A 26,745-nucleotide genomic window follows, 5' to 3' on the forward strand; every position below is an offset into this window, starting at 1 on the left:
CAGGACACTCCGCTGTAGCTGGGCACGTTAAAGCTCCAGCAGCCAGCAGGTAGGTGCCCAGGTGCAGTGTCACAAACACACAGTCCTACCTGCAATGGACAACCATGGGCCCAGCATCTGGTGGGTTACAGGCCTTGACCCGCCGCAGGAAGGCTAGGATGGGCGTCGGGTATTCCGGTACCCCGTGGTCGGGCCAAGCCATGAACTGGAACTGTCGCAGCTCTCGCTTCTCACTGGAGCCATTCTGTTGAAAAGAGGAGGTGGTTGCATGAGTACAGTCTCATCCTAGGGCAGGAACTCACTGATGTGGTAAGCAGGTACCCAGCTGGCTAGGTAACAACAGGCACACAGTGCTGTGCCTGATGGTGCATGTATTGGGCATTTGAAGGGAAAATGTAGGCTTCTTGCAAGGCTCTGCACAGAGATGCTCTGTGGAAAGGCAGTTGATACAGACAGCAGAGCAGCTCTGTGGGAGTGGAGCAGACTGAAGTGAAGGTAAAAGGCTCCTTTCTGCACAGCATGGGGTCACTACCCATGTACTTCCTGCACGTTCAGGGAAAGATGGGCACTGAGCGTGGAAGGGCCACAGCAGCCAGTTCTTTCCCTGCTCCTTTGCATGGGTCTCTCTGGCATTGGCTGACCAGCCCCTGTCTGCAGAGTCTGCCCTGCTCCCGTCCCATCATGGCTGAGTGACCGATGCAGCAATGGGGCAGGGCTGGCTGGGTGACCGCTGGGGGTGAGACGCCTCTGTGGGGTGTGATGTGTCCCCGTGGCACACTGCCTGTCCCCGTGGCACACTGCCTGTCCCCATGGCACACTGCCCACCTGGCCTGGGCTCAGTCACGCTCACAGGCAGCCCCACAGAGCCTGTTTGCGTGGCGGTGACACTGTCCCCAGGGATTTGCAGGCACTAACGAGGAACGCAGCAGGCAGGAGAGCAGGGCATGTGCACACCTCAGCCACCCCCTCCATTTCATTATTGGTGACAACAGTGCTAAAAACCCCCTGCTTCCCCTGCTGTCCCTCTGACGGGAGGACAGCTGTTAACTACGCTGGCCAAGGGCAAGCACGGCCCCTGCTGGGGCCCATCGCAAGGTCTCAACACACAGGAGGACGGCATCAGGTATCCTGGCCAAAATCCAGCGGTGGCCAGAGGCACAACCTGCAGCCTGGCTGTAAGAAACGGAGCAGGCAGGGGCTGGGTGAGGCTGTGGCCCTGCCTGTGGGCCGTGCAGGCGCCTGGCATTGCGCAGGAGCAGCCCGGCCGCTGCCGTACCTTGTAGAGCGCAAAGGTGCGCACTGTGTAGGTCGCCAGCTCCACTGTGTCCAGCAAGGTCACCTGGATCATCCCATAGGTTTCTGTGCCTCGGCTCGGCCAGTACTGGTCACACTTTACCTGCAGGGAGGAGAGCAGAAAGAATCAGTGCTTGGCTGCTTGCTAGGGCATTTGGGGTGAGGAGCAGCCCTTAAGGTAAACAGAAAAGTCCCTGTGCAGTGGGAGCCCAAACATAGATTTCCTTATCCCAGAGTGTCCCAATCTCCAGCAGAAAACTAGCACATCCTGGGCTTTCTTCTGCAAGATTCATACTCAAAGAAGGGTTTTTGTTTCCTGGAGCCACGGGTAGGAAGTGGCAAAGGAGGTCAGGCCACCAGACACAGCAGCAAGAGCAGCGCCAGGTATGAAGATGGTATGCAGCAACCGCTGGAAGGGATTTGTGCCTGCCCTACTTTTACTTCCCTCCCTCCTGTTTGGGAAGGTGGGGGTCTTCGGGGCTGTGTTTTCAGCATCTCCCTGCTTGGGCTCTGCCTGGATGGAGGGAAGGTTGCTGGCTGCAGGCTGGTGTGAGGAGAGCTGAAGCAGGGCAGAGGAAGCGGTAGATTCTCAGGGGAAGGCTCTACTCAAAAACAGCTGAGGTCAAGAAGATGCAGCCTGTATGCCAGCCCAAAATCCTTGACCCACAGCACTGAGCTGAGACAGGACACAGCTCTGAGTCCAGCACAGCACCCAACAAGGCACTGTCTCTTGCCATAACATCCGTTGTCCTCAGGGTGCCCTTACCAGCGTGGCCCCCATGCAGCAATCTGCCCTGGTGAAAGGCAGGACATGACCCACGCCAGGCCTCTGGGCTGGATGCTGTGTCCACAGGGCTGACCCTGCCACCCTTCCCACAGGCTCAAGTGACTGAGTATCCCTGAGAGATGCCAACCTGCCCTTCTGACAAGTGGCATGTGCATGGAAGTTTTCACCTCCTAGGTGTTTCAAAAACTGCTCCACAGCAAGGCACAGATACCAGCTCAGACACAACTTGTTCTCCCTCTGTGAGAAGATACAGGCTGTAGCCAAACCATCTCTTCAGCCCTTCCTGCAGGCAGCACTGTACTATCATGAAAAGACCTCTGCTCCCTAGAGACTCCTTTGCCCTGCAATATCTCCCTCTCCCAGCTCTACAGACAGAGCACTTTGAGCCCCTGGCCATGGCTCCTGCTGCAGAGAGCCCTAACGCATCCCCAGAGCGCTATCCCTCTGCTCCCTTCCCCTCCCCATGCATCCCTCCCTCCTCCTCCCAGCCACAGCTCGGCATTTGCCAACAGCTCTTCTGGTTTTATTCTCTCCAGCCCCGAGCTCCCTATTTCATTTGGCACCCCAAGCATCCCCCGTCTCATCTGGCCCCTGCTGCCCCCGCCGCGTGGAGCCGCCTGCCAGGAGGAAGGGAGCAGTGAATGGGAGATCATCTGCGCTTGTCAAGGAGTAGTAAACTGAATTATTAGCTGAGCGTGTTTACAGGGGAAATGTGTGGGAAGGGCAACAACAGGCTTAATTAGAAATCAATGAAGTTCTGCCTTGTAATTGAAGGCACTTGAAGCAGGGTGGGGCTTGTGGGAGCCAAGAGCCCTCATCCTGCACTCTGGCTGCTGGAGGGTGGCAACCTGGGGCAGAGGGATGCATCTGTCATCGTGTTTTTTGGGGTCTGCCCTCAGTAATTCCTGCTCTGGCAGAAGTGCCTGCAGCAAAGCTGCCTGATGGGGTTCTGCAGGTGCCTGCATGCCCAGAGAGCTCCGCTGCTGCCTCCTGCCCAGGGTTCTCCTGCCATTCCACTGCCTTGGATCCGTGCTCTGGGTATGTCAGGCCCTGCACAAAGCTCCCAGGATTTCTCTTCCTTGGTTTGCGTGGAGCAGCCTCTTACTGAACCCTGACTGCCTGCAGAGCAAAGAGCTCAGAGGTCACAAACCCTATTTCCCAGCTAAACGGATCCTATCCTCACCGCCCTGCCTGGCTCAGGGCTGACGTGACCCCTCTCTGAAGGTGGGCAGGGCAGAAGGGCATCTCCCAAATGCTGGGGACAGGCGCTTGCCGTGTCACCCTCAGCGTGGGTTGCAGGGGACGTTCATGGGGAGCAGCAGAGCGTGTCCCCTTGCCTGAGCCCACACCTCTGGGGGAGCAAGTCCCCTCCTGCCACCCACATGCTACCCACATGCTACTGGGCTGTGTCTGCTGAGCACAACACAAACTTCAGAGGAGTTCCCTGTGTGGGATAATAGCAGTGCCTGGGCTGGTAATTGAAAATTATTTATTCATGACCAGATAAGAGTCAGATTTTCTGCCAAATTTACCCATAATGTTTATGCCCCATTTTCAAGCTCTGTAAATTTTATGCTGGAGACGATGCACTGTGGCACTAGAGCAGATAAGAGATGTTTTCTTCTCGTGGTGCTTGCTCTCATTAACTTAAGGAGCACAGTAATGTCCTGAACAGCCATTTATTGTAGCTGTGCTGAGTGGTTTCTGTCCCTGCCCTTAGGTGCTTTGTGCCCAAGAGCAGCCGGGCACCTCTCCTCAGCTCGAGAGCTGAGCTCTGCTCACCACCCTGCTCACGAGCTCCAGATGGCATTGCTGCCAGCGAAAGGGCTGGAGTGAGATGTGGCTGCCAGGCCCCTCTTCCCCACAGCCCCTGAGCCGGTGCCCCTGCACTACTGCCAGGGGAGATGACACCCCAGTGACGGCTGCTTGGTGCTCTGGGCTGGGACAGAACAAGGCACGGTGCTGCTCTGGGAGACCTTGCTCTGCTGGGCTCCTGGGGATAGCCCAGGATAAGAGAAATCCTGCTCTAATACCTCTCTCGTGTCACACACCCCAGCTGAGACACACCACGCTCACAGCTTTGGGAAAGCTAATCTACAATGTGTGCTTCTGAACTGCCACCAAATGATTCTGAAACTGATTGTAAAGCTTTGAAGGCAGCTAAATTGCAGAATCCAGCCATTTCTATCCTTTATGTGCTTCTCGCTTTGTGAAAACATGAAAAAGGGAGGATGATTTAGACCATCAAGCCAGCTGAAATTGCACACCATAAAAGCTGATACTCTTTTAAAGATTTTTTTTTTCCCCCTGCAGCTCAGGAGCCCTTTAAAGCAGTGTCACCCCTACAGGGCTGCAAAGCTGCTGCTGGTCCCAGTCGGCTTATCTACACACAGCACTACTGAGGGGGATGTTAGGAGCTCGCCTGGGAGAGTGGCAGAGCCTGTGCCATGCTGGGCACCTTGCCACAAGGCCCTGCTGCCCACCCCAAGCTCTGCAGCTGGAGAGACAGTCCTGTGTCCATGCCAGAGCCCCCGAGCAAGGGGACTTTCAAGCAAGGTCACCCACGAGTAAGCTGTGACACCATGTGAGTGCCTAGAGCAGGGAAACATCAGCAGGTGGCAATGCTGCAGGGACCCAAGGGGTTGCATCAGATGAGGTTTGAAGGTTCTGGAGTAAAATGTAAAACATCAATTCATGCAGGAAGCTGGGAGCAACGGGCAGTGACTGGGATCTGATTTGGTCCCAGATGGGTGTGCTCCTGGGGGAGCTCCAGCCAGCACCAAAGGGGTATGAGGAAAAGCATAGCAGGAAGGTGGCTAAAAGCCATCCTTAACTTGGGAAGATGCTGGAGAAGCCAACAAAAGAAAACACAGAGAAAATAACCTGTAAGTCCACATCTCAGAGCCCTCCTGTGAGTGAGTGTCCTGACGCACCTACAGGGTCCAGCAAACCCATCCTGCTGTGCAGGGCTGGTTTGACTTAGGGATGGATGGGCTTCCCCACTGCTTCCCACTCCCCCCCAGCAACCTGCCTCTGCTGCAGCACTTGAGAAAAGTGCCTGTTTCTTATTAGTGCTGGGGACGTGCCAGAGCCAGCAGCGTATGGACAGGGGCATCGGGGAGTGAATGTGGGGGTCTGGGCTCAGTCGGGTCAGCCTGGAGGCCCTGGGCAGCACGGTCAGGCAGCTCCCATAACAGGGATTGATGGTGCCTGCCCTGCCACCAAACACTTGCCCCCCCCCACACACACCATGCCTGGGGCAGAAACCAGTGCTGTGGGAGTCTGCTGCAGGATGACATGCCAGGGAGCGTGCTGGGGGGAGATAACACACGGGTCGGCAGCACAGGCATTTCAGGCAAAGACAAGTGCCTGTGGGGTCAAAGAAAACCCGTTATCTTCAAAAAACATGCACCCTGGAGTGCCTCTGCATAACTGAGAGCCCAGAAGTGAAGTGAGTCAGGACTCCAGGCATGGATTTACTTGGCAACCTAAAAGGGCTTTTCCTTGTACTTCAAATACACGCTCCACCACAGAAATGTGAAGGCACAGAAAAGTTCCCATAAAACCCCCGGCTGCAGAGAGCAGCCCGTCGTCAGCCTCTGACCTTGCTTAGCCCATGTGCCAAGCCCTGAGCTGCAGCATGGGTCAGGTTGATTTCCCTCCCTGTTTGGGCTGGGCTGGGTGATGGTGACCATCAGACAGAGCAGGCAGGGGGCAGCAGGAAGCACAGTTTAAAGCTGGGGCTGGGTCTCTAGAGCCAGCTCAAAGAGCCACTGTTTTTCTCTGCAGGCTGCAGAGCACTTGTAGAGCTGGGGAAGCCCATGAACAGAGCCTATTTCTGTATATGCAGGCAAAGCAGATCTGTTTTACCCTAGTGATTGGTTGTTCTGCTGCCTCCCCTCAGCCAGCGTGGGCTGGGACAGCCCTGCGAGCACTTCGGTGCTAAAGCTTTGAAACGGAGGGGAGAGATGCAGGAAAAAGTTTCAACTAAACCCAAACTTGACAGGTTCTGCTCCTCCAGAAGGAGCTTATTGGGCTAAAAATAACCAGTGCTTCACAGCATGAGCGCACAGCCCCTTCTCCTGCCGTTGGCATGGCAACACTAAAATATTCCACAAGTACAGCTCACTGCTGAAATGTTACTTTTAGGAACAAATCAAATCACAAGAGGCAGAAGCTGCCTCCTGCTTGGGCAGGCTTTGCCTGAAGGGTGCACTGAGGCACGGGAGCACTATGGTCACAGCTTATGAACTCCTGCTCCAGAGGCTGAGGAAGCTGAGCCACGAGATGCCATAAGCATCATCTGCAGTGAGGGCTCCTGCTCCTTCCCTTCTGCCTCACGCCTTCCCCACAGTTTGCAGGCAGCTTTGCATTCATTACACCAGAAGATCTAATCTTGGCAGTACTAGCCCATCCTTTATACATGTTGTCACTGGATGAGGCACAAATTAGTCTTGTTATTGCAATGAGAGCCCATCAAGCCATTCCCCTGCATCGCCAGGGCCCTGTCAGGCTGCGGGATGCTGCTGATGCCACCTGCCCATTGCAGCTTCTCAGCTTCTGGGATGCAGCCCCCAGGCTTTCAGAGGCTGTCAACACTCCCCCCATCTCAGAGGTTCCTTTCTCCCTTTGGTGTGAGTGATGTAGGAAGGGAAAGGAGGGGCGTGCATGCAGACATGCAGGCAAGATGGGGGTTAATGAGCAGCACAGTGACAGGAGGTTTTACCACCCTTTTGCCCCACAGAGATACGCTTAAAGGCACTTCTTGCAGGGGAGCCTGCAGCAGCGAGCCACACCGTCCCTGCAAAGCATTGCCATCCCTCTTTCTGGTCCCCACCACCAGCTCCAGAAAAGAGAAGCAGCACACACTGTACCCTGGACTTCTCCTCCAGCCTGGTCATCATGACTATAGTTGCTGTTCTCTGTTCCCACACCATCCTCCAGAAGTCGCTGAGTGTTTCTGGCAGCGGGCCCTGCGTGGCGATGTAGGCGTTCTGCTTCCGATACCCGTCAATGTAATTGGCATTGATGTAGTCACTGCCCGGGACCCCTGCGGAGGAAGAGGGAGAAGGAGGATGAAGTATTACTCCAGGGGCAGCCCACGACCCTGTGCCTATCTCTGCTGGGTCCTACAGGTAAAGGAAGAGGCTGGCATGCTCACAAGGCACCTCTATAGGGAGACGCCAGGATCTTTCCCAGGGATCCTGCAAAGGGCAGGGATGGTGCCTGGACAAAGCAGAAGCCTTTGTAACTCCCAAATTAATGCAACAAGCAGGCAGCACCAAAGCAGAGAGACAGCTGCCACCCACAACACAAAGGGAAATTCACAGGCGAGAATATTAAGGAGGTTGTTTGGCCCCAAGCAACTGATTGAAATAATTGTCTTAAATTCACCAGCTATTTGTTATGGTCCTCTGGCACCTTTTAAAAATGAGGCTGCTTCATTAGCTTGTCTCTGTTAACAGGGGATGTCAGGCAGGGAGGTCCTCCCATCCCTCCTGCAGGGACAAGTATCCCAGAGGAGACAGAGACCTTGCTTCCACCACCACCGAAACCCTTTTCGGTGTGAGACCATCTTCTGCTGCCTGCTGGCAGAGGCTGCTCCAGCTCCCACTCTGCCTCCACCACTTTAAGGAAAGCACTTTGTTGTAAAGGCCTTTAAAATACAACTAAAATAAATGTGACAAAGCAGAGGCCCAGGGCTGTGTTTCCAAAACCTGCTCAGCATGGGCTGCCCAGGCTGCAGGGAGGGAAAGCAGCAGGAATCTCCCTGTCTCCCAAGGACAGTGCATCTGCATTTCATCAGAGGAAGCAAATAAAGCTGGGGGTCTCCCCCTCAGACCTTTTGTCCTGGGAAATTTTCTACAGGTCCCAGCAGTCTCCAGCAGAAACAAAGTGCTGGTGGCTTGGGAGGAGCAGCAGCAGCAGCAGCTGGAGCACAACGCCTGGCTCCCTCGGCGTGGGCGGCGGGGACCTGGCAGGGTGCTTTGGGAACAGTGCCCAGGAAGACACAGACACTACTTACAGCAACTGAGTCAGGCTGGAAAACAGGGATTCCCCCACGTGCCCACTCCACAGCTGTCTAACAGGGCTTGCCCACGATCAGGCTTGCCAGGCCTTTGCATAGCTGCTGCTGTTTAACAGTCCTGGCTGTGAGGGACCTTTTGGACCCCATCCTCCTCCCACAGAGGATGACTAGTGCATTAGCATTAGAAAAGACTCTTCCATCCCAAGGAAAAGGTTGCTAGTGACTTGCAGGGCCACCTGCATGCACAGCCAGGCTCCAGTCTCTTCCCCAGTCATGGGTGCATTCAACTAGCTGCATCTTCTTCCCCTGAGTGGGCTCAGTTCTGGTGTGCAGGTATAAACAGTGGGAATGGGTGAGCCTGGGCTTTGGTACCTGGGCTCCAGCTCCTCTGTGTGCAAGGGGACTGCAAAGCAGACACTAAAAGCACGTGTTAGCTCACACCTCAGAGACGTGTGGCTGGTTCTTGGAGCCATGGGGGTCAGTGCTAAGAACACCAGGGCCCGATGCATCTCCCGTGGAGCACAGGGATGTGCAGAGCGTGATGTCTCAGGGGAAGGAGCAGCCCTGGGCACTTCCTTGGGAGGAAATACTGACAAGTCCCAGAAGAAGACACTGGAAGTCATGTTGGGACAGAGGGTGGTAGTCCCAACAGTGCCATGTCCCACCATGTGCTGAGGAAGGCAGCTGAAGTCACACAGTAGGGCCAGTAGTGAGAAGGAACAATGCCTGGACAGACATCTCTGCTGACACCAGCAGCAGCAAGAAGCAAACACATGTGGCACCCTGCTCTGAGGACACTGGGAAAGCACGGGCAGCTCTGGAGAGCTCTTCCTCTCTTCTTGCCAGCCACAGCACACATTTGCTCATGCTGATGCTGGGTATGTTTCTTGGTGTTTGTCCCTGAACAGGAAAGGCTAAAAAAGATTGTCCCCTTGCTAGAGCCAGTTCAGCTGTTTGCTGCTGGGATGCCCAGTCTGGAGCCACTCTTACCATCGATGGAGGTCAGGATGACACGTGAGTGGTCGTAGGCAATCACGTTTGCATAGCGGTTCTTCGGTTTATTCACTTCCAGGTTGGAGTTCTCCCAGGTGAACTGCTGCCCTGGGTCGATGGACTGTGGAGAGAAAGAGAGAGCAGGAGTCAGGAGCTGTTAGAGCACAGCAGGATGCTGTAGCATGTGTGTGTTTCAGTCAGGTAATCCGCATCGCCCTGCACACCTCTCCCCAGGCCAGACGCAGCTTCTGTGGGCGTCCTCAGCATCAGTGTCCAGCCAGACCACACAGAACCCAGTCCCCAGTGGGGATCTGCCTCCTGTGACCTGCAGGCAAAGCAGCTTCTCCATCGAACAGCCTGCTGCAGATGAGCCTTCGCTTCCACTCGCACCGTGTGCTCATCCTTTGCTCTGAAATTTGGTCGCATGCCAGGACTCTACAGAGACCCAACTGCGCAGTTCTTGACCTAGTGGTTTATTAGCTGTTGAACTGCAGTCTCCTGAAATATAGCAAGCCCTGGGTGTCTTGTGCCCCAGGAGCTTTGGGTATTAGTGTCCTGCAAGGCAGCCTATGAGCTTTTGCCAGGAAATAGTCATGAAAATTGATAGGTTACTATCCACTGCTCCAGCTACTTATGCAATGTAAACATCTCTCGTTTGAGTTAATAGAGTGACAAGGAGCTATAAACCTGGAGAAGAGACGTGGTTATAAATCTTGGCCAAAGGCCCACACGCTGTGCAGCTGCCTGAAAGCTCACATCCCCATCCCACCTGCGTCCTGCCCTTGCACACCCAGCGCCTCTCCCACGAGCCGTGTGCTGCTGCACAGCTCCTCCACAGCCAGGCAGCTCCCGTCCAAAGCCTTTCCCGTCAGCTTTGTCCATGCATGAAACAAGGTGAAAAAGGAGCATCCCCATCTGAGACAGGATGGCCTCTTTGTCCGAGAGATACGTGAGGCACCCAGATAAGAGAGCTGCCTCATGCAGGGACTCGCTCTGGACGTGCAGCCCTGGGCAAGCCTGGAGCAGGCAGCTACAACACAAATCAGTCATCCTACGAACGCCCTCCCCTCAAATTACCAACACAGTCAAAGCCTTCTTAAAATCATGCTCCAGCTCAGGGTCCCTGACGCTGGCCCACAGGCAAAAAATATGGAGCAAACAGGCCAGGGGAAGCACCACACATTATTGTCTCTGCAGGCATTCGCACTCATTGCTTGGCTGAGAGCCCTGTCAGGTTTCTCAGGCAGTAAAACACCCGGCAGCCTGTCAGCTCTGGATCAGCTGTGAGCAAAAGGCTGAGCTGGGAAGCACAGCTCCCTGACTGGGCTGACCTGGATGGCCCCTCGCACGGACCCTGCGCTCAGCGCCGTCACCCACCCACTGCCCACGCGCAGGGTGACACCATCGCTGCCCCTGCCCTCCCAAGCAGCCAGCGGTGGGTGCAGGGACCCAGCTCTGGTACACAGCACGGCCACTGCCTGCATGGCTGCACCAGCCCTCAGAGCTTTTGGGGTGGCAGCTGCCAGTGCCCACGCCAACCCCCTCCCACCCCATGGCAGCAGGCTGCCCGCAGGCAGAGGCGCCAGTGCTGACGAAAACGCGCAGGAGGATGTGACATCACAGCGATGTTAATAGGCAGTTTGGGAAATGTAGGATGTAAATAGACATTTCCTATAGAAAACCTGTAATTTTCTATTATCAGCATAATAAGCAGGCAGCAGCAGCGCTCAGAGGCACTGCAGCAGGGATGGAGGGAGTGGAGACCACAAGTACGAGCACAAATAGACAAGCTAAGGAGGAAAATCCACCTCTGCCTATTAAAGACATAAACAGAGCTTCTCTTTCAAGAAGGTGGCTTCAGTCTGCAGAGACAGCCCGTGCAGAGAGCTGGTCAGCTGGTGGTGGAGGTGAGACTGGCCCTGAAAGTATGAATGAGTATCTTCTTGGGCCTGAGGAGCAAGAGAAGAAAGCACCAGCCCTTCTTGCACCCTGTGAACAGTTGCCACAGGCGGGTGCTGGAGCCAGCCCCTTGGCAGCAGCAGCAGGGAGAGCTGGCTGCAGCTGATAGTGCTCAATGTGCGCTGCAAAGCACTGCCAAAAGGCTGCAGGGCTGCCCCAGCTGTGGGGTGCAGGGTGCTTGGCACAGCAAGGCTGCCTCCTGCCACAGCAGGGGAAACGGTGATTTCCTGGGGGAGACAAGGCTGCCAAGAGCCCCCAGAACTGAGGAGGAGCATCAAGGTGTTGCCATTAGGGTTAATTGCTTTGATGTGCAACGAGGATGTGCAGAAATGGTCTAATCACCAGCAGCCTCTTAAGAGGGCAAACAGGTGAGAAAGTCAGAAGTAATACAGCACCTGAGTGCAAAGAGGCTCTAATTAAATACTCCTGCAAATTAGTGACTCATTTAGAAGTAAAATGATTTAATTTAAACTCTGGTGATGAATTAATGTACACCTGTTCCCCCCTTTAAGGCAAACAAATGAGTAAATAAATGGGAGGATGATGGGCTGCTTGGAGAGCAGTTGAAGCCCTCACATGAAATTGGTGGTTGGCAAGTCTTGCCCCATGCTCTGCAGCCCCTGATTATGGCAGCAACTGCCTTGTCTCCCCACCTTGCTCCACAACCACATGGGCACTGGGAGTCTGCTCTTGTTCCTTTCTGAGGCTCAAAGGAATCACTGCTTCATCCCAAAACTCGATCAGAGTAACGCTCTCAGTTCTTCCTAGAAAGCAGAAGGGGCTGGAAGGAAATGAGCCAGGAACAAACTTAAAAGCACCAGGACTTTTAGCTTTGCTTTGCTTTAAAGTGACAGGGGAGATGTTGTAAGACAGCAAGTGCAAATTAAGGAAAAGCTCAATTAGCAAAACTCCTCCTTCCCAGCATGGAATTGGAAGGAACAATTTCTCCAAAGCAGCTCAGGGATCTCTGCTGCTGCTGCCATCAACATAAAGACAGAGCAGGACCATTAAAACAGGACTGGAAAAAGGCTCTTGACTCCACAGACTCAAGAGCACTTTACAAACGCCTTGAAAACGTCTCTGGGTGCCAGTTTGTCTCTCAGGTACGGTCTACCTTGGGTTTGCTGCTCCCCTTCCTCAGTGCAGCTCCAAAATCCCCCTGCACACAGAGTCCTTGCAGCTGCCCCTGCTTCTGGGAGGCTCTGCAGCCCGGGCAGGCAGAGCTGGGAAAGCTCGGCTGGCGCTGGCTGTGGCACAGGCAGCTGGGTGCCCACAGCCCCATGCTGCTCAGCAGCCTGTTGCTCTCCTTACAGGAAGGTGAGAGCTGCCCAGCAGCCTCCCAGGGAGCCCCTGAAGCACACAGCTGGCAGCTCCTGGGCTCAGGCACCCAGCGCTGCGGGCACGGGAGATGCCACCTCCTCGGGGGCTCCAAGGGAAATGAGCTCAGGGTTTGGCAGGGCCAGCAGCTGGTCACAGCCTCCCCGCTGCACTGGGAAGCAGGAGCACGGCCCAATCTCAAGCACAGCCTAAAGATTATCAAGGACTATTGTGCTGGGCAGTGGCACTCTGCCTGGCTCTCATCACCTCCAGCCTGCTCTGCTCCCAGGGGCTGTCCCCTGGAGGGACATGCCAAAGGGACAGGGAACAAGGGGCAGTGGCCTCAAGTTGCAGTTTGGACAGAAGGAAAGAATTTTCCCCTGGGAAAGTGGTGCAGGATCCAGCCCCAAAGCAGCAGCAGTCACAGGGAGCAGGACCCAGCCCTGTCTGAAGCCAGTCCACACCATGCTTGCTAAGAGCAACAAAGGGGACAACAGCGCTGGGTCTGCAGGATGGCACGGTGACAGTGCAGAAGCAAGGGGGGTGTGTGTGTACACACTTGTTTGTAGCAGTGCTGGTAACCCCCACCCGAGGGCAGGATCCTGCCCCACATCTCCAGGCTGCAGCACGGGAAGGTGGCCCACAGGAGGAGCTCCAACACAGCTGCAGCACTCACCGCAGCCTGCAGATCCCTAACTCGGGCACTCTGCCTCCCTTCTACTTATTTAATTCCATTAATCCCACGCTGTAAATTCACTGTACACTAAAAATGAAATACTCTCCTGGCGAGGCCAGGCCAGGAGCTGCTGCCAGACCCTTGCACTCTGCTCCCCCTAGCTCTGCTGCGTGCCCAGGCCAGTGTGGTGGGGCTGAGCTGTGCCCCACACCATGGTACCTGTGCCTGCAGCCAGCTCAGCTCCCAGCACCTGCGGTTTATCCTCTCCTGTGGCACCAGGGGAACCAGCAGGCCCAGCCAGGATTGCCCTGTGCCCACAGGGGTGAGGGCTAGAGCTTGCTCTTGCTGCAGCCAGTGCAGGGTTCTCTCCATGCTGGCTTTGTTGCACAGGCTGCTCAGCCACACTGCCTGGTAAAGTGCTGTGAGTAATATTCCATGTTCTCTGACCTGTGGGGACAGAGGCCAGACTGCTCTGAGAAATCTCTGCCACCCTCCCTGCACCCTTCCAGGTGTGTGAGGAGGTGCTGATAGGTCCTGGTTAGTGTTACCTGTGCCTGGTTTACTCTGCTATCGCTTGCACAACCAAGGCAAGCGCCAGACTGATGGCTCCGGGCAGCTGGCCTCAGTAGTTAAAAGTGCTGTTAAATATTTGCTCTCTGCCTGGGGTGCCACTGCTCCTGGAACGTGAGCCATCTATAAACAGCCCTGCACCCCACGGAGATGTTAGGCTGCCAGGCTGCTCTGCAAAAACACTTACAATGCAACTGTTCCAAAGCACAATCAAACAGCAAATGGGCCTTGGGGGTTAACCTGCAATGCCCTTATCCCTCAGCTCTCCCTGCTCAGCTGTGCTATGCCTGGACTGGCAGCACTGTCATGTCATGGGGCCTTCATCTTTCCAAGTGCTGGGTCACCACTCAGCTCTGGGGCTCATCCAGCCCCAGGCGAGTGCTGGGGCTGCATCATCACTCACTGACTGCAACCACACAGCATCTGCCCAGGTGTGGTTCCGTGCCCGCAGGCTCCCTGCAGGGGCTGCACAGCCTGCTCCTCTCCCCTCCTCACCTCCCTATTTCTGCATCCACTCTGCAGATTCCCTTAATCAGCAGTACATGCCGTGCCCATCCTGCCCTCCAGGCTCCAAAGGGAGCTGTTACCCTGCCAGACCCACAGGGACCAGGATGAGAGCAGACCCACTGCCATAGCAATCCTGCACAAGCAGCTGCCGTTCTCAGCAAACTCACTCCAGGATGTTTCTCACTGGCATTTTGTACGGGAAGCAACACTCCTGATCCCCACATGTCAACAAGGGGTAACCTCTTCTGCTTTGGGGTCCTTCCTAGTGTCAATGACTGCATGAGCCTGTCACATTTGGTAGTTCTGGCTGATGAGGAGTCAAACACAGCAGAATCCGGCAGAAAAAAATTACATGCAACAATCAGCTTCTTAATAGCTGCTTCAACATGAAAAGTACAACTGATTGGCACTCTCAACCAGCCATGATATTCTAAAGAAGGAGAAACGAGACGAGAGAGGCTCATGAAAACAGCTAAGAGAATTTACTTAATGCTCATTTTTTTCCAAAGCAGCTCCCACAGTTCAGAATTAGGCTGCAGGCTCCAGCCAGCACCGGCCCAGGGTGCAGCCACTGCATCCTGCTCAAACCCCACCGTGCAGCAGAGGCTCCGTCTGCCCGTGGTGCACTGGACAGCCCTAATCAGCACTTCAGCTGGACTTGTAACAAAAAGCCCAAGGCAGAGAGATGGGACTGCATACCTTGGCACCACGAGCACGTGTGACCATACAGATAACTGCAAGGGAAGCCTCTTATTCCTCTAAACGTTTCCCAAGTCACAGCGTAATGCTGTGGCTGGTGGAAGCTCAGCTCAGCTCTGGGCAGCAGTGTGCAGAGGGACAGCAAAGCCCTCCACTTGGTATCCTGAAGCAAAGAGCAGCTCTGCACCTTCCTTCGATACACGCAGCACACCCTTTGAACTAGCTGGAATTCATCCCTTACCTCCTCAACATGGAGATTTGCTTTCCCTTTCCTGGCATATATAATCCTACCTCGTGGGCAAATGTTCTGATCTCATCTCATAAATCAGTTTAGGTATGCTGCAGGAAGGGGAGGCCACAGGCACAGGCAGATAACAATTCAAACAGAAGCGATAGCACATGCAAAGGACACTTCCCAAATTTATTCCCTCTCTAATACTAGTGGAGGGTTTATTTACAAGTCTCCTGCAGCTCAAGATGGTCCCTCTGCATGTAAGCACAGGAAAACATACTCCTGCCATTGCTGCTCTCGCAGCTGTGCAGGAACTACCCTGGACTTCACAAGTTTTCAACCTAACTGTCCAGCCTCCCACGTGGTGAGAAAGGCAAGGCAGCTCCTGTAGAGGTCAGGCCCTTCCCCTCCAGGTGTGCACCCCCTCGGCAAGTTGTCCTCACGGGAGGAGAGTAGTGGAGGGGCTCAGGCTGGGAGAGGAGGCAGTGCAGGCTGGGGGGGTTCAGCCGACACCCAGCACGTGCCTGTGTGCGTGTGAGCAGCGGTGGTGGGTGTGCAGAGCACCTATCTGTGGGCTCCAGCACAGAGAGGGAGAAGGGTGGGAGTGTGATTCAGCACTGTAGGAAGCTTGCAGCTCAGGATTGCAGGGCACAGGCAGAGAGCTCTGTGCAGGGAAGGGAGATGCGATTGCTCCAGGGCAGTGGGACACTGGTAGAGTGTCTGGTGGCAGGGAGGTGCTGAATGGGCTAATGCCAGCACAGCCCAACTGTGCACTGGGGGAGATTAGATGGGGAAAGCAGGAACAGAAACCCAGACGTGTGTTGGTTGGCAATGGAGGATGGCACAGAAAGCAAAGCTTTGAATGCAGGTGGAAGTGAAGGGGCCTGGGATGCTGTGGACTGAAACCCTTCAGCCAGCCTGCATGGCAGGCAGCCCTCACAGAGCACGACAGAGCGAACCGTGACAGCCCAGGCGCGTGGACACGAGTTGCCATTCACTCCTAAGCCCATAACCACAGTGGGAGCGTGGCAGCTTCTCCATGCTTTGGCTGCTGAGGGCGAGCTCCCGGCGCTGTGGGGCTGGCAGAGGGAGGCTGGCAGGCTCGGGGCCAGCACAGCCCACGCTGCGGGGGAGGCACAGCTCGGGGCTTTCAACCCCTCTCTGCCGGGGGGTCCTGCCCCCGCCCCGGAACGCTCTCACGCTCACCTCGTACTCCTGGGAGAACTTGAGCCCGTCGTTGGCCTTCAGCCTGTCGATGTTGTCGGCGAGGTCCGTCACGGGGATGGGGGGGTGGTCGCGCATGCCTGCGAGCGAGACAAGGGGGGAGGAGAGGGAAGCGGTTACGGCTCTGCACAGCCGAGGAGGGGTCGGTCAGAGCGTGTGCACAGCAAACCCGGGCGGCGGGTGCGAGGAGGACACGTGTGACTATGTGAAGCGCTGGGCGGGATGGATGGGAGGTCGGCGAGGTCACAGGGCATGCGGCACCCACCCCCAGAGCACACGGGCGGTGAGACACAACACAAAGGTGATGTGCAGAATGTGCATGGCTGGGTGAGCATGCTTGGACGGGATGGGCACTGGGCACACAGAGCAGCCCACGCAGTGGGAAGGGGCTAGGGCAAGCCCCTAGGGAACGGGCCAAGGATACGCTGGTGGTGCGCTGCCCGGGCTCCCACGTGGGCTGAACACACTGCTTCTGTGGTGCTCTCAGCTCCAAGGGCTGAGGGTCATCCTCTTGCTTGCCCCTAACAATGGCGTTAGCCAAGAAGACACTCGTCCAGACCTGCACCAGGACAAAGCTCAGTGGTGTACACGCACAGCTTGTTGGGTAGGCAGATGCTGCCTCAGCCCCTGGGGAGTCAGAGAAAGATGGGAAAGGCTCCACAGAGGAACGGCTGCTCCCTTGGTCAGAGATTGCACAACTTTCCAAGAGCTGAGGAGCAGCTCTGTCTGCAGCTCAGTGCTTTTCAGTGGTGCTCCAGAGGCACAGCCAGCTCCAAGGCCCAAAATCCAGCTCCTCTGGGCTGGCTCGTGCAAGGCACTGTGTGCAGTTACATGCTCTACGGCAGCTTCTGGGAGGCTGCTGCGAGCTCAGATGCAGCTTGAGCCACGGCAGCATTTTAGCCCCATCTAAAGCAGGAATGCAGAGTCTGGCTCATCCTGGGCACAGCCCAAGCCCTGCTCAGGGGAAAGGTCCAGAGAAAGGGATCACACAGGTCTCACAGAGGGGACAGGTGCTGTGGTGGTGCACATGGTGAGACTGGGAGGAGCCCAGCTGGGGCCCTGGGATATAGGGCTCTACCATCATGACCTCTTTCTCTGAAGCTGAGACGGTGAATGGGCAGGAACTTGGCCGTGAAAACATCTCATCCAAATCCCAAGGCTTGTGACTCCATTGTCAGCTCTGCGGGTTTCCCACAGACCCCACGTGGGTAGTAATGATTATTAATAGGCTGAAGCTGTTGATTTCCACCCAGGGAGACAGGCTGGAGCATGGCCAGGAGCTTCTCAATCTCTCAGGAGCCCGCACGCTGCCGCAGATGGCAGTGATGGGCTGCTGAGGTGATGGAGCAGTCCCCAGGCTGGGTACCTGCATTTTACACAGCGGTGACAAGTCACCAGGCGATAACATGGAAGTGTTACACTGCAGGATGCTGCACAGCAGGGCTCCTCACACCTCTGCCAAAGGCACTTGACATCACTGAGTATAGGCAAGACCTGATCCAACATCACTTGACAGCGCAGACCTATCCACGGATGGCTTGAGAGCACATGGACAGACAGAGAAGGAAATACTCCTGCCTTGTGCTGAGGTCCTCCTGCATAGAGTCCTCTCTTTGCCACTTCACCCATCAGGATCCCTGAGGTGGTTGAGCAGGCCCACAAAGACAATGCTCCAGTTTCTGCACAATTTGCTCACTGGTGCCAGAGCTCTGGAGGCTGTAGCTCAGGAGCAGCCTTTGAAGTGCTGAGCTGTTACTTGATGAGCAACTGAATGAGGAGAACAGTGTGGGACCAAGGCAGAAGCGAGGCTGGAAGAAGAAAGAGGCTGGAACACAACCACACGATGTGCTTATGCCAGCGTGGTTATATATGAAATACGGCAGAGCCGTGGACCACAGCAGAGCTGCAGACACTCATCTCTGCTAAGAAATACAAGGGAGTCTTCTCCAAGATTCAGTTTTGCTGGCCAAAGGAGTGTTGCAGCAACAAAGAAGCTGCAATAGCAGATGGGGAGAAAGACAGATAGCTGATATCCCATCATGCTGAACCTAGAACAACAGCCACTGATAATGCAGGGCAAGACAGGAGATCTGTGCACGCTACCAGGACTTCTACGTGCTCTTCCAATGACTCTGGCAAGATGACAGTGAGCTCTCCATCAGGCTCAGAGGTCTCGCAATGCCTGCAGGGCTGCAGACTGCAAAGCCCTTGGCTCTGTCCCTGGGGATGCATCTATCCTACACACTTCTCCCATGCCTGCGTGTGCATGCAGACGCCTTGGACACCAAGCACGGAGGGCATACTTTTATAACTGATTGAGAGTGAACCTGAAGCTCACAAGATGAAGGGGCAGTTACACCTGTAGTCATAGTACTGTAAGCACCAAGTCCCTCTGCTCTGTGCCTGGGACTGTGGTGCCAATATTGCCAAGGAGACCAGCTGCACGGCAGTTCAGAGACCAGCACTCCTTGGCATCGGTTCAGCCTAACTCTATGGCACAAGTGACCCAGCCTAGGGAAGCCAGTTTGCCTGAAGTAGGAGTGTGTTCAACCACTGGTCTGCAGAGCACCCTTCAGAGGTTTTTTGCTGGCCACCTCCTCCAGAATGGTCAAGATTATGCATCTCCAAGCAGGGCCCGGTGCCACAGCAGAGCCTGGCATGCCGCTGTGAGGGGGCAGGAGGCCTGGGAGCAGGTGAAGGGCTGCTGCAGGAGCAGCCTTGGCAGCCCAGCACCCGGGGCCTTCCCTTCTGCACTGTGCTGCGGTGAGCTGCTGTAGTGCCCTGCAAATGGTACCCGAGCTTGGCCCCACACAGCGTGTCAGAAAGTGCAATCGCTGCCGTTCTACAGCCTGCTGTGAGTGAGGGTGACCTTCATGACATTGAAACGAAAATTACAGAGACGAGAAAGAAAGGGAAAGAAAAAGCAAAAGGTGTCAAAGGATAAATACAGCAGTTCAAACTAACTTGAGATATTCGGGCAACTGGGGACACTGGCACCTGCAAAGAAAAGAAACGGGGCAAGAACAGACATCCCATTAGCCTTTAGTCATCATTGCAGAGGTTCAGAAATGGAAAGACAAAGAGATGAAGATGTGAAGGAAAGCACCATCTGCCATAGCACCAGGAGCCTCCCTCCTGCATGGGACAGGCTGCCTGGCCCTGGGGCTGCTGTGCAGCTGGCCCTCACACTGGGCTTTTGGCTCCAGCCAGCACCGTCCCCTGACGCTGACAAACACATGGAGCTGGAGGTGCTGGCAGGAGACTGAGCGCACAGGTCTTCACCTGACACCAGGAGCTACACTTCTCACTGCACACCCCTGCCCGCAGCCTCGTGCCCAAGGGGAGCCAGCAAGGGCTGATGATGGCAGGTACAGGGGACATCTATGCTGCTCGGTGGCCAGGAGGTCTGCACTCGGCCCCAGCAGCCCCTGCTCAGTGCCCCTGGGCCTGCAGCTCAGCAGCAGCAGGACTCGGCCCCGTTTCGCGGCGCACTGGGACGCTGCCCGGTCCTGTATCCTCTCGGCACTTGGCACAGTGGCACGTTAGTACAGGGAGGCTGATGGTGGGGGAAATAACCCTTGTCTGAAGCAAGAACTACAAAAATGAGAAAGCTTAATATTTAATAACAGTAGCCCAATTAATTATGCATTAAACAAGTTTTCCCTGCTCAGCACACTCCAGCGGGGACAGCAGCTACCAAAGCGCGCAGGGCTGGTGGCCAGCACCTCTTGTCAACGCATCCACGCAGCACTGCCTCGACCTCGAGCGGCTGACAGGGGCAGCAGCCTGGGCCCACTGGGCTTGGTGGTTTTCATGACTCCTCATTAATGAGGACAAGCTCGTCAGGAGCTGGAACAGTCACTCCTAGCTGCACGACATCCACTTCTACCCCGCAGAGCCGCACACGTGATGCAAGGGGGAAGGAGGGGAGGAGGGAGCTGGCTAGCAGCATCCCAGGGCACTGCTGCTGTCTTGGGTGAACTGGGCACTTTAGGTTGGGTTTGGCTCTCCAGAGAGCTCTGCAGACTCATTGCATGAGCCAGCTTTTGGCTTATCCTCAGGCACAGGCAGGAAAAGAAAACTTCCTGGACCCCTCTTCTCTTTGATGGCAGCTCCTGACCCTTCCTTCAGCTCTAGCAGGGGATGTTCTTGCCACAAACATAGTGCAAAGATGGCTCTCGTGTCCCTGGGCAGTGGATTCATGCCACAGAGGCCTGTCCCCATGCATAGGTGTTGTTCAACACCTTGCTCCTCCTCAAGAAGCTACACGCTGTTGCTGACCGCGTGTAACCCCCTCTCCTAGTGCTGCTCCCAGTGATCTTCCTGTCATCTGTTCTTCCTCTTGCCCCCACAGCCCCTTCCTCCCATGCTGCAATACCACGCTGGTCTGTGCTGCCACCAATTAACGTGCCAGGTCTGCTGCCAACTGCCAAGCTGTTGCTGCATCCCACCTGTGAGATCTGCCATCAGTCCTGCCTGGAGATGCACTAACTACAGACCTCTGACAGCTGCTCTGGCACAGAGGGAGATGTGCTGGAGAAGCCCACCCCAGGTTTAAGCCAGATTGCTCTGAGTGGCTCCTCTTACCCTCCCTCCCAGACACAGCAGGTTTACATCAGGAAACGGTCCCTTCAGAACTCTCCTGTTAGATGAAAGCTCTCAGCACAACGAGCAGCAGGAAGAAACGGAAAGTGGGTTACAGACCAGGAGGAACTGCAAGTTAGAAGAGAGCTGTGTGTGCCTCATTTGTTGCTGAACTGCTCCCTCCATCACAAAAGCACAAGCACTCCCCCACTTCATCTAGGATCTGGACTCCCTGAAAGGCTCTGAAGGAGTCAGAGGGAGCTTGTCTGATCGCTACAGTGACAGGTGCTGTGCTCACAGTGCCATCACAGGCGCAGAGACACAAAGCAGCAGCACGAGACCTTTCTGCAGTGTGAAGTACAGTTGCCTTTGAGGTGAGCTGTGGAACCAGCTACACCCAAAGGCACCACAGGCCAGGGCAGGCATAGATGCTCTGCAGTGAACAGTTGCATGCAGAAAGCCAAGGCTTTTACTGAACTATCATCCTCCCTGCCGAGACCACCGTGACCAGCAGCGCCCTTCCCTGGGCCACAGCTCTGGCTGGGGAGCAGTGTAGGCTGCAGGTAGCTCTTCTCTTCACCCTTAGCTGAACAGAACAAGAGTCAGCATGCCAGAGATCCTGGGATGAAGCTGCTGGGACACCCTCAACATGGGAAGGTTTCTCTATACCTCCTGATCCCCCTTCGATGCAGCCCCCACGGGCAGAACTGTGCCAGTGGTGCTCAGCGCTGAGTCCCAGCGCCCGGGACCAACACAGGCATGGGCACTGCTAAGCTCTCCCAGCTCTGCATGGAGGCTCCTCCTGGCTCAGGACAACTGCAGTGAGCTTCATATAAGGTCTGACAGCCACCCGGAGTCCTGGATATCCTTGGTGTAAGCCCCCTCTGTGCCATGGTGACTGAGAAGGTGCAGAGCTGCTGGGGGGAGGACTGCAACTGCTCCGGCATGGGGATCTGGTGAAGGGGAATGGGAGGAGGTGGGGTGCAAGGGGGCTACCTGCTCCCTACCTGGTGTCTGGTAGTTGAGCCGCCTCATCTCAACCGGGTCAGAGGAGTGGGCCAAGAGCGAGTCCTTAAGGCCGATGGAGTGCTCGTCCTTGGAAGAAGGGGAGTGTGCTCTTTTCCTGTGAACAAAAAAGACAAAGACAAGCAGGTGAGCTCTGGCAGAGACCATCAGGAACCACCCTGGGAAGCAGTCTGACTCCCTGCATCCCAGACACTCAGCTCCATCCCAGGCTCCCTCGGGCTCTGGGCAAGTCACATCCTCTTCTGTGCCTCCAGTTTCCCATCTATGAAACAGAAAAGGATCACATGGAAGCCAAAAGCTGGTGTTTGATTAGTAAGGAACTTTGAAATGTGAAATTCTGTGTAACATTTACCAGAGCAAAAGCAGACAGATGCAAGATGCTGTTTCCTCTCGCTCTCTCTAGGAACTATTTCCTAGAGTGGAAGGATATAACAAATCTCTTTTTCAAGTATTAGAAATATTTAAATATAGAATGTTGTAATATAATAGCATAAAGGCTCTTCAGGGTGTGTTTTATTGGGCCATTAATACATGTCTTGAATGGTTGAAGGCACCCAAGGCGTGTATTAATGGAACAATAAAATACACTGTTGTGTCTTCATTCTGTATTTATGCCTAGAGCAATGCCACCACCTCAGGCTCTTGCTGGAATTCACAGGCAAAGCAGGGACAGAGCCAATCAAGAAGTGGACAAGTGAACATTAAGCAAAGTCTAATACTGCACAAAAGGTCTCTAGCTATTCTCAAAGTCTCACTTCTTGCTCTACATCACCAATATAGTGGATATACCCATGCAGTAGAGAGAGGGGTGCTGGGCAGGGGTCAGACAGCACTACTCCCTTCTGAGCCTGTGCTGACCCTGATGCTTTGCTGACGTGCTGAGTGTGCAGCATCACGTGTAGACTTTGTCTTTTGGCTACAGCCCCCCAAGGGGTTTGGCCCGATGGTGGACCCCTCTGCTGACCTGATGCTTTCTGGAAGAGAGGGAGCTGCATCACTGCTAGTCTGCATGAACACTTGCACATGCACCATCCTGCAAATGGCAGCAGCCAGGCTCTGCTTTCTACCCTCTTGTGAGGCATTCTGAAGCGCCCTGAAGGGCTGCCAGGTTCTGCACAGAAGCAGCTGTGTCTGTGGATGGTGGTGACCCTGAGCCCCACACGATCAGAAGTGCTCTGCACAGGCACAGGGCACTATCAGTTCCACAGGGAGCTGTGTCTGTTGGGCTGGTGCTAGTGAGAAGCAATTAGGGAAAATCTAGTGCATAAATCATGAGTGAAACCTGTGTCCCCGCTGTGGCACCCAGGCTGTGAGCAAGCTCCATCTGCAGCTCCTGGCTGCATCAAACACTGGAGCTGTTCAATGGGGACGACCAGCTTGTGAGTCTTACACCACTCTGAGTCATCTCAGAAGCCTTGTAGCTGCCTGGACCCAGACAAAAGAGCTGAAGGACTGAAGGCATTGATAGAAAGACAATTATATGGCAAACAAATAAAGCAGTGTTTCTCCTATCAGGAGCACAGCAGGATGTGTCATGTGCTACTGTGTGCCAGTCCCTGAACCCTCCAGCAAAGTGGCCCAGCTTTTCTGGGCAATGGGTAAGGCACCTAATTAATGTTTGTCTCTGTCATTAGCCTAGTCAGGACAACTGCCTGGACAGGACAACAAACAAGCCTCCAGATCCCAAACTATCCACTGCTACACAGCTTCGAGTCACTCCCATTGTAGGTTTGACACTGTGAATATGCTGCAGACACCTTTGGGACAAAATGCCTCCAAAGAGAAGCTGCACAGCAAAAAACTGTAAGATAATACAGCCTCTGAGCATGCTCATGGTGCTGGAAGGGAACATGCTGCTGATGCAAGAGCAAGGACACAGCAGGGACATGAATGCCTAGTTTGTTCTGAACACAGCAGGCTCCACTCACACCAGACTCTGGGACAAAGCAAAGCTGAGCCAACCTGGGCACTGTGTCTATGGGGCCCAGGAACAGAATTCCCCCTTGGGGCCATTTTCTCTCCTTAAAGATCAGCAAACACTTTGTTTCTTACAATTGCCTGGTATTCCCTCAAAGCTTCATTATTAGACTGCAGGAATGCACCTGCCCTCTTGATGCAACAGCTCTCGGTCTGAAGTGACTGAGAAAACAAAGAAACACCTATAACTGCTGGTGCTGTCATTTTTGGGGGGGGTTTAATTTCATTGCAATGTTGGAACTGTCTCCTTAAGAGCTGTGAGAGGCTGACAATTGCTGATACCTTTGAGGAAACAAAGTCTTTGTAAACTCCCAGGGCTGGCATGCCCCATGCTCTGAAAAAACAAAGATGCCCCTTACTGGTTTCAGGCTTGGTTTTTAAAAAGTGAAATAGACTTGAAATGATAGCAAAACAAGAAGATAAAATGGATTCCTACCTTTCTTGTTTACTAGATCCACGGAAGAGCAGAAACAGAAGAAAGGAGATGATCACTGAGACAGAAAGGCACTGACTGCACATGCACAGCAGAGCTCCATTTAATCAGACAACAAAGCCAGCTCCCTTCCCCGAGCTACAGATACATATGTAAATAGAGAGTCCAGGAGGAGCAGAACCTGGGAGCTGAGCTGATAGAGAATGACCTGCTGTAATTGAACAGGCTACCAGAACACATGCAAATGCAACCTGTGGCTCCTCAGGAGGACTAACAATCATCTCACACTACAGTTACAGCTCTAGCCAGGGCTGCTCCGCTATGCAAAAGCAGGTGGTTGCTTCAGCAGGGAGCACAGAGCGTGGATGGTCCTGATGTGGTAGCCAGAATTGAGAGGCCTCAAGAAGGAAGCTCTTACTCTGACCTCAGCCTATCACATCCATGCCCTGTTGTGACCACCACGACCATGTTCCCCAGTCAAAACTGACAGCAGTGGGGGCACCTGCCAGGGATCAAGCAAGCGATTTCCACAGAGAAACAGTACTACAGGTGTCCCCAGGGCTGCAAATCCAGGCTGTGAGACCCGAGAGCAGTCAGACTGACTTTAGGGACAAAGCTCCTCTCCTTTGTCCCGCTGCTCACGTGTTTCCAGATGCCACAGCAGCTCTGTGTCCAGGGGCCAATGTTATGTCCAGGGGCCAATGTTAATTACCTTCTGCATACCCAGCCCATATGCTCTCTTTATAAAGCAGCCTTCTGTTGACCCCATATCTGAAGGCAACAAGGAGAGTCCTGAAGGTGCCATCACCTGCAGTGTTCCTCCTGTAACTGCTACATCCAGGACTGGCTCTCACCTTTTGAAGAGGAGTATAGCAATGACAATGATGATGATTAATATTACAGCCAGGACAGGTCCCATCACCCACAGCATCTCTGGCTCATCCTGCTGCTTTGCCGAAGCCACTTCCATCACGATTTCATCCGAGTAGGGGCTGGCTGCATATCTCTTCTGAACAGGAGAGGGAGAGAAAAAGCAAGTGTCCATTATACTACAGCAACAGCTACATCCCCAAAACCATGAGGTTTCCCCTTGCCTCTGGCTACGGAGGAACAGTCACTCTTCTTCAAACTCCAGCAGCACACCACAGGACCCTCCCTCCCTCGGCACCAGTGGAAGCTATGCTGTGGAAACAGTCTCCTCCTGGTGTGAAACACTCCATTGCCAGTAACTTTCTGGCTAGCAGACTCAGCCTTGAGGTGCCAAACTGGAGCAGCCCAGCCAAGAGCCACTTGCCAGCTCTGGATTCTCTTGGAGCCAAATCAGAAGCTTTCGAATCCCAACCAATTGCACAGTGGGGCTGGCTGATCATTCCTAAGTGGTTTATAATACCTGCTGTGCTGATATCAACACATCTCTCCAGGACAGGGCTATATTAGGAAAACCCCTGCTGGGCTAGGCGGTTTTCTTAAGGAATGAAGTGACAAGAACATTTTCTACCTGATGTCTCAGCCTGGAAAAACAGACCTTGGGAAGAGGCTCATGCTCACGGGTTCCTTTCCAGAGACTTCTGCAATTTGGTAGCCTAGTGATTTGTAAGCTGAAGGGACTGCTTTCTAGCCCCACCAGCAAGACTGGATCAGCAGAGACCCAAACCCTTCCTGCAGGAAAATGTCATGGCAGCTGGCCTTTGCTGCTGTTGTTGCTAAGGCTCATGGAGCTGTGCTGTCCCTTCACAGCTCAGCCTCGCTGGGTTAGGAGGGTTAAATGTTGTAAAGAATAAATCCTTTCCCCCCATTAGAGAGGACCAGAGCTGTATCAGTTCAGTGCCTTTGACTTTTGAGCAGCACCTGCTGCCTGCATTAGGGAGCCAGAAACACTCTGCTCCTGCCACAGAAAGTTTCAGTCACTGAGGAGGTGCCTGTGGATCTACAAATCACCTGCCTTAAGGTCAAAGTTTAAACATGCACTTCATGGCTGTCTGCAAGTGAGGAGAAGAAAGGGGGGGAAAAAGAAATCAAGCAGGCTGGTGTCACACAAATGCACCTCTTGATCTCCTCTCACAGGTGCCCTTGATCCCAGCCAGCCTGGTTTCAAACATGTGTGGAGAACAGAAAGTGAGCTTATCAGTCACATCCTTCTGGCAGCACACACAGCTGCAGCATCCTAGCTGCTCTCCTCAGATTTATCAGTGGTCAGAGAAGCCACTGGCTGGAGGGGGAGCTTGGTGGTGGTGGGGGGGGTGCTGACCCTGAAATAGCTGCTGGCTGCTGGGTTGAGCTCTGTTCCTCGAGAAAGTCTGCACGGGATCACTGCGACCCGCTAGCCTGCTCCTCCGGTGCCCTCTCATCCAGTTCAAACAACAGGGCAGGGAGTCAGCAACAGCTCTGAGCATGGCACACACAAGAGGATGGCAGGGACAAGAGGATGCTGCATCAAGTG

General features: G+C 54.5%; 1 protein-coding gene across 3 annotated transcripts in view; it reads right to left on the minus strand.

Moving 5' to 3' along the window:
• PTPRF (protein tyrosine phosphatase receptor type F) overlaps positions 1–26,745 on the minus strand; it is a 390,398-nt gene that overhangs the window by 9,178 nt on the left and 354,475 nt on the right. For all 3 annotated transcript variants that reach the window (XM_062004246.1, XM_062004247.1, XM_062004245.1), the window contains 7 exons: positions 25,160–25,314; positions 21,877–21,992; positions 16,268–16,365; positions 9,099–9,222; positions 6,955–7,130; positions 1,277–1,396; positions 90–244 (listed from right to left, as the gene is read on the minus strand). In XM_062004246.1, coding sequence (XP_061860230.1) covers positions 90–244; positions 1,277–1,396; positions 6,955–7,130; positions 9,099–9,222; positions 16,268–16,365; positions 21,877–21,992; positions 25,160–25,314 — 944 coding nt within the window. The remainder of the gene's footprint in view (positions 1–89; positions 245–1,276; positions 1,397–6,954; positions 7,131–9,098; positions 9,223–16,267; positions 16,366–21,876; positions 21,993–25,159; positions 25,315–26,745) is intronic.

This window comes from Colius striatus, chromosome 10 (genome assembly GCF_028858725.1).
Source record: "Colius striatus isolate bColStr4 chromosome 10, bColStr4.1.hap1, whole genome shotgun sequence".
NCBI lineage: Eukaryota > Metazoa > Chordata > Aves > Coliiformes > Coliidae > Colius > Colius striatus.